Here is a 7868-nt window from a genome sequence, read left to right as displayed (position 1 = left end):
AGAGAGAGAGAGAGAGAGAGAGAGAGAGAGAGAGAGAGAGAGAGAGAGAGAGAGAAGAGAGAGAGATCTCAATTAGAGCTTTTTGAAAGTTATCCTTGCCAAGGCAGTGAGCAGAGTAACAGTGTTTGCCTAAGGCTGGCTGGCAGGAGACTCAGGTCAAAGGATGCGATTTCAATTGTACAGGGTGAGTAATCTGCTCTTAGGCACTGTGACTAAAGTTAATGATGCCAAGAGATTTCTTAAGTATCATAAGCAGGCCTCCCCCAACACCTTCATCACTCTTGTAACAGAACAAGAAAACAGACCTGTTCAGTCACAGCTGTTTCGGCTCAATCTGCAGTTGTGGTTCACAAAAAAATAGTTTTTTGGGGGCTCACCACACTCTTGATATATGAAGAATTAAGAAAGAAAAAATATCTTTTCTGCCCAAAAGTCTTCCTTTCCGTTTAAGAAGTCGTCTCATTCAGCAAAAAGATGGTCTCTCTGCTGCCTAGTTTTATGTCAACTTGGTATGAACTAGAGTCACCTGAGAGATGGGATTCTCAATGGAGAAAATGCTTCCTCGAGGTTGGGTTGCAAGCAAGCCTTTAAGGGCATTTTCTTAATTAGTGATTCAAGTGGGAGGGCCCAGCCCATTGTAGTGGAGGGTCACTGCTGGACTGATGGCCCTGGGTTCTATAAGAAAGCAGACTTGCCTCTTGTCATCTGCAGCAATTAGGAGAGATGACCCTGGGGTCATGAGTGCAGGTGAGCTGGCCCTGCCCTTCTCTGGCTCCCGCACACAGGGGAGTGGGCCCTGCATCTCTCTTGGCCAGCACAGCAGTGTTGGCCCTGGTAGATGGGGCGCGGGTGAGCTAGCCTTGGGGGTGAGAGCATGGGAGAGCTGGACTCCCAGAGGACTTGAGAGCAGAAGATCTAGCCCTGCCCCTTCCCTAGCTGCCGTTGGCCAGCGGGGCCTGTACCTCACCTTGGCAATACAGTGGAGCTGGCCCTGATAGCCAAGGCACAGGTGAGGGAGCCCCAGGAGCCTGAGAGCTGTAAGGAGCTGTAAGAGCAGAAGCCCCTCACAGGCTGCAGCACGTGGGAGAGTGGCTCCCATGCCTTGACTGGGCAGCACAGTGGAGCTGGGTCTAGGGGTGTGAGTGTGAGTGTGAGTGTGAGTGAGCTGGCCCCAAGAGCAGGAGGGCTGACCCCATCGCCTGCTGATAGCAGCATTGGGTGGCCTAGCTGGAGCCCTGCTGAAAAGCTCACCCTGGCAGTGGTGCACATAAGGGAGAGCCAACAGGCTAACCAGCTCAGCTACCACCTAGGCCCCATCCAAGGCTCTGCGCTGGCTCACCCCCAAACTTATCTCATCTTTGAACAGTCGGGCTGCGTGAAAGGGCCAGTCCTAATAATCCAAAACTGCAGGATCTCCATGACACAGAGCAAGAAAAAGATAACCAAGAGGAAGCCTGGTAGGGGGGGTCCAATATCGATGGTGTCACAGAAGACAGATATCTCTAACCAGATTGAAATGAACATTTACAAGGGAAGATGTGTGGACAGAAGGATATACTGTGGGGCACACCGAGACAAACTACAGCTTCCACGATCGGGCATTTTCTATGCTTTGTTTTATTGTTTTTGTTGTTGATGATGTTGATGGTGGTAGTGGTATTGGTGATGGTGGTGGTGGTGGTGTGTGTGTGTTGTTGTTGTTTTGTTTTTTTGAGACAGGGTTTCTCTGTATATCCCTGGCTGTCCTGGAACTCACTTTGTAGACCAGGCTGGCCTCGAACTCAGAAATCTGCCTGCCTCTACCTCCCGAGTGCTGGGATTAAAGGTATGTGCCACCACCACCCAGATTTTGTGTGTGTGTGTATGTGTGTGTGTGTGTGTGTGTTTTATTTTGATGTGGAGATTGCAAAGGCAAAGAGAAGATATGAGAGGATAGGGAGATGAGGGACTAGGGTATATGATGTGAAACTCACAAAGAATCAATAAAAGTTAAAGAAGGAAGGAAAGAAAGGGAGGGAGGGAGGAAGGGAGGAAGGGAGGAAGGGAGGGAGAGAGGGAAGGAGAGAGGGAGGGGGGAGGAAGGAAGGAAGGAAGGAAGGAAGGAAGGAAAGAAGCTTAACAAGCCACAGAGAGCAAGCCAGTAAGCAGCACCCCTCCATGGCCTCTGCATCAGCTTCTGCTTCCCAGTTCCTGCTCTGTCTTGATTTCCTCTGATGATGAACAGTGATGTGGAAGTATAAGTCAAATAAACTTTTCCAGCCAGGCGGTGGTGGCACAGGCCTTTAATCCCAGCACTCGGGAAGCAGAGGCAGGCGGGTTTCTGAGTTCGAGGCCAGCCTGGTCTACAAAGTGAGTTCCAGGACAGCCAGGGCTATACAGAGAAACCCTGTCTCGAAAAACAAAAAACAAAGAACAAAAAATAAACTTTTCCTCCCCGACTTGCTTTTGATCGTGGGTCTTATCATGGAAATAGAAACTCTAACATAGACACATGTTCTGAAAGTGATACATGTTTGGGGGAATGATCGGGCCAAGGATGTGCAGTCCATCCCCTCTTTCTCCGACAAGAACACAGAGGCTGACCCCAGCATCACGTATATACCCAGCAGATGAGAAGCACAGCAACGAAGCAAGGCTGGGCTGGGTTTTCCCACCTTACATCAATCCCTACACTCTGGTACACTTGTCCCCAAGAGGTACAAGGAAGTACACTAATGAAGGGTAGTTTTGTCCCTGACAAAGTGACATCTGTTTCAGCTATGAGCTACTAACGTAGAAATGTCCAGTGATAATAATGTCTAGGGCTCGCTCAGCATCCGGATTGGCACGGAAGTCCTGTCTCACCATCCGCTGTGGTGGAGAAAAAAACCCTGCATGCTTCAAATCATCTGCTTGGCTACAAACAGATGTCTTAGATTACCGCTATTAAAAACTAAGCAAAGTGAAATTCAATAGCTCTTTCCCGGCAGGACACCTGCCTGGTGAGGGAACCGCCCACACTTCACTGCCTCCGCGTGAACTGTCCATTCCAATCACCTGGGAAGGATTTCTTAAGTTCCCAAACCAAGCCTCGTCAAGGAGAGTCCCAGTGAGTTGATTTGGGGGGAAGACTCAGCCGTGCCATTTTCAAGTGCTCCCAGGCTGAACGGAAGGTTCACGGCCACCCCGTGGTGCTAATGGGCTTCCTTCCTCCTCAACAGCTCTGTCACTGACTAGTCACTTAAGCAGAATGCCATAGTTATTCCTCAGCCTGAACGTCCTCCTCAATAAAATATCGGTAAGCGCAGTTAACAACCCGATGAATTAAACTGAGATAACACATAAAGAATAACTGGGATATGAGAGCACTCAAAATATTCGCTGTCATGGTCCTGTTAATGATGGTGGTGGCGGTGATGAGGATGATGATGATGATGTTAGTGGTGGTAGCAGTTGTGATGATGGTGACAATGATGACAGTGGCAGTGGTAGTTAGTTGTAATAATGAAACAATGGGATGTTTCCCCTGGGGCTAGGGCTACAATACATTTCATTACAGAAAGCCAAAATCATAACTTCAACCCATGGGTTTTATCATCTTTACCATGGCTTCCTTCACTTGAAATGAGCCTCTAGAATCTACCACAGTCTTGAGCACATATGAGAAGATACCTGGGCTCTGTGAGAACATATGGTAGCTTGTATCTGCTGTCTATAGGAGACAGGCACTCACTCAAGCACCCACTCACCTGGGGTTGAAGTGAATGTTCTTGGGAACTCCGCGGTGGTCTATGACGACTCTCTGGTTGTCTCTGTAATTGGTGGGATCATCTGGGATCCTGAATTTGGCCATCTGAATCTCAGAGTCACTCAGTTCTGCATGAGAAATTCTTGCATAGCCCAACCTGCAGTAGAATTAGAAATGGTTTCTAAAACGTCTCATTATAAAAATACTCTAATGAGTCCAGCAAAGGCCCAAAACCCAGCGAATGCTAATGGCTAGCACCTTCTGAATTAAGCTAGTTTCTCATTTCTAACTTGACTCTGAATATCTTGATTAGAATTAACTTGATTTATTACCCTAAATATTAACAGAAATACTGTTTTCATAACATGATAAGTGAATAAGGAATATGGACATAGATTTAATTAACTCCACGTAGCACCCTTGCTTCACGCTTTTCCTCGGATGAATGCTCCGTCTATACAAACTGCTTCCCGTATAATTACGTCTTGAGTTAATAACAGGAATTCTTCAGACTGACAAGTGTGTATGCTTACATTTTTTTTTCTTTTCCTTTTCAAAATCCAAATACCTCGTGAATATTTCTAGGCACATTTCCTAGTCTAACATCAAAGATTTTATATGTCTGGAAAAGAAGAAATGTCCACATCCTGTTTGGCTTCCAGCATTCAGCTCTCTGGAAAAGTCAAGACACTTCACAGACACTATCCAAAGAGTTCTCCGTGGAGTCCTCAGATGGGAAAAATGGATGGCCCACAACCGCAAGAACTCCATTTCCATTCATTCACATCCTGCCTCTCCCAAAAAGGGCATTTGCATCGTTTTTCAGTCGCTTATGGGTTTGATGAAGTTGCCATGGCAACAGTTTAGGTTGGGGTGGGATAGGAGATAAGATGAAGTCCTTGTTCCCAGAGATCATTTGTTCTAGTTGGAGGACAAATTAAATAAGTGTGTATATAAGTGTGTATATAAATAAGTGTGTGGTAGATAAGTCTCATGGGAAAGGACAGGAAGTAAGGAGTTCAACCTACCGGAAGGGTTAAGAAAGGCAACGGCTCAGAGGTAGACATGTGTGTGGGGTTTGGGGAATCAACCACGACTGAAGGAAGAAAGGCAATGGACTTGGGATAGAGGGGAAGTAGATGACCAAACCCTTTCTCAAACACACCTGTGAGGACTCGGAACCCCCATCCAAGAGGGGGAGGAAGGAGTAGGAATCCATCAGATGGGTGAGGCAGAGATCTGTGGTGGATGCTGTGTAGTGTACACACCATGGGAAGGTGGGAGTGGAGAGACTAGGGCGAAAGTAAAAGAAAGGGGGACTTCAGCCAGAGTGGGGGGACCTGCGAGAGAGAAACAAAAACAAAGATTGAGGGTGGGTGGAGGTAATCCACCTTCCCACGACAAAGAGAGGGATAAGAGTTGGGCCCTGTCAGATGGGGAATCTGAGCTGTCACAGGTTAAGGCTTTGGGTTAAGCTTATGTGCTACAGCTCTGGGTCATTCTAAAGTACTGCTTCCAGAAACCTTTTTGGCAAATCTGGACTGTTTATTTCCTGAATCTCTAAGATTGAAATTTTAACCTGTTTCTAGACCTTTGAGAATATACTTGGCTTTTATTTAAACCACCCACTCATTCTGTATTATTTTGCTGGGGAAATCAGGGTAGAACAGTGGATAAGCCGTAACACAAGCACACAGGCATGCAAGCATGCCCGCATGCCCACATACACACAGAGAAGCACCCGTTATCATAAATAACGCTCAGTCTTGATGGCTCGTCATTTTGTGCAACTTGGCACTGCTCTACCTATTTCCGTCGACCACCAAAGCTTGTTCTCTAGAATTCTGATATCCTGTGACTAACAGAAACTTGACTGCAGAATGAAATAGAAACAGTGTTCTCGGTCGTAGATATGAAATGATTTAAAACAGCATGCTTTTCCACCATTGCTCTTTGGAAACAATGAAACATTAGTTAGGCTAGCTCTCAGGCAGCTATCCGGGAACAATGGCTGGCCTCTTAGGGTTTTTAAATTAGTGATGTAACCAGAATGACCTTGATAGCCCCTAAGTGATTTCCTGGACTTCCATCAGTAAGTACATGAGCGAACCAGGTGAGCCATCCAAGGGCCAAGGTCTCCATGTGCTTATATTCAAAGTCCTTAAGAAGGGTCCACTCCCCTCTGTGACAGTGTTCACCTGCTACCCCATCCACCTTCCAACCCAACACATACTCCCACTACTCTAGCATCGCCCTTCAAACAGAACACTCTTGTGTTAGAGCCTCTGTCCCTGTATCCGGAAGGGCCATCTCCCAATGGTACCTTTCTTACTGTGCCTTAGTTATACACCTTTGTGCTTAACAGTTTACAAGGCCCTTATGACACCTCTAACTTTGCTTAGCTACTTCTGTCTTCTTACACTATTAAATGTCAAAACTGTTAAATCGTATAACCAACAAAATCAACGTTTATAAAGAACAGCAAAAATGAATTGCCTCTGTGACTTTGTTGTCTAGAATTCACAGAATTTGTTGTTTTGTTTTTTTCTAACGCCAGTGCTCACCTGATCAGACCCCGGTACATGATGTACTCACACCATCTGTCTCCATCTGAGCTGTCAATATCCTATGCAAGAGCAGAGAGGAGAATGCTTAAAAGACAAAAAAACAATACTTTAATTTGAATTGCTCAAAAAGACAAAAAAAAAAAAAAAAAAGAGAGAGAGAAGAAAAGAAAGAAAAAAGGTGAAGTAGAACCCAGATTATCTCCTCACCGCCCTCCTACGGATCCTCCATGCCTGAGCAACTCATTCACACTAGAGATGCTTTCTGGTTCCTGTGCCCCCCTCTATCTCTGCACTGGATGCTGGGAACACAGACTGATGGTTAAGTCTGCAGCTTCACTGTGGTCTCACCTCCTGCAGCTCTCCAAACCTCCAAAGCTCCAGCAGAACCGAGAGCCTTGACACCAGTCCCCAGTCCACCTACCCAGACTCTGCACCCCAGCTGCACCCCAGGGCTTCAGTGGCTTGTTTGGAAAAAGCACAGAGAGAGGATGAGAAATGGCCTGGCTTCTTCCTTTGCTTCTCCCTTGCCTGTCCGTGCAAAGGGAATCCCAGCAGTAGATCTTCTGCTGCCTGCTACTTCACTCGAAGCCTGGTGTTTTGTAGGTGCTTGGTCTGTGTTTAATAAATCAGATCATGGACAGACACACTTTCAGGAACAATCAAGAGTCTTTTGATGTTGAAGGCTTAAAACCAGACTCATTTTTCATCACAGAAGGAGAAAGGATTTTTTTTTTTTCTGTAATGTACTGGAAAAAACTATAAATATGGAGATTTGTGGGTGAAAGAAGAAATCTCTACTTCCTTCTTTTTAAATAGCCTATAAATAATATATTTGACTTTTTACCACCTCTAAATTTTAACTATTAAAATTTAACTTAAAATACAGTTTATATTACTACAAATGTGCCACACTATTTATGATTTTTATTTGCTGCATGGTGTGTATCTGGATGTTAATCTTAGTTATTATTTATGTTGTATACTCCATTTGTATACAAAAGTAAGTGTAAATAAATCTTAGAAATTAAGCTTAAATGTTTAATAACTATAAAAGCAAGTAAATAAAAGAAGAAGTGTTTGGCTTGCCTTGGTAAAGAGATAAGAATTTAGTCATTCAGCTATAGATGCTACGGCTAATCAACTATACATCTGTTTAACTGTTATTTTACTCCATTAGAATTTTATACGATGTTGTAAAAATTTAAGACTAGAGAATTTAATTACTCATTTCTTAAGGAGAAAAAATTCTGTTCATCCAAGCATATATGATTAAAATTCCTCTGTCTGTCAGTGAACTTCCTGGTAGAAAAGCAATGCTAGAGACTATTACCAATCAAAACAGCTTTTAACCATTATGCAGGAAACCAACAGAGGGTCAAATGAAAAGCCAGCTTGGAGACTGAGGCAGCTCCTCACACAGAGAACTGGCAAGCCCATGATCCCAAACCCTAGATTTCTCTTTCACTCTCCTGGCTCTTTCCTGAGAATTGATACCTTCTCTTCTCTTCTCTTCTCTTCTCTTCTCTTCTCTTCTCTTCTCTTCTCTTCTCTTCTCTTCTTTTTTTTTTTTTTTT

The 7868-nt window shown here is 44.7% G+C and overlaps 1 protein-coding gene across 1 annotated transcript in view; it reads right to left on the bottom strand.

Annotated features, from left to right (window-relative positions):
- Cwh43 (cell wall biogenesis 43 C-terminal homolog) overlaps nucleotides 1-7868 on the bottom strand; it is a 45895-nt gene that overhangs the window by 5079 nt on the left and 32948 nt on the right. The window contains exons 14-15 of the mRNA XM_021211152.1: nucleotides 6292-6353; nucleotides 3729-3884 (exon numbers count right to left, since the gene is read on the bottom strand). Of these exons, the coding sequence (XP_021066811.1) occupies nucleotides 3729-3884; nucleotides 6292-6353 (218 nt within the window). The remainder of the gene's footprint in view (nucleotides 1-3728; nucleotides 3885-6291; nucleotides 6354-7868) is intronic.

The sequence above is a fragment of the Mus pahari genome, chromosome 13 (genome assembly GCF_900095145.1).
Source record: "Mus pahari chromosome 13, PAHARI_EIJ_v1.1, whole genome shotgun sequence".
Lineage (NCBI taxonomy): Eukaryota > Metazoa > Chordata > Mammalia > Rodentia > Muridae > Mus > Mus pahari.
This window is presented reverse-complemented; position numbering and strand designations above follow the sequence as displayed.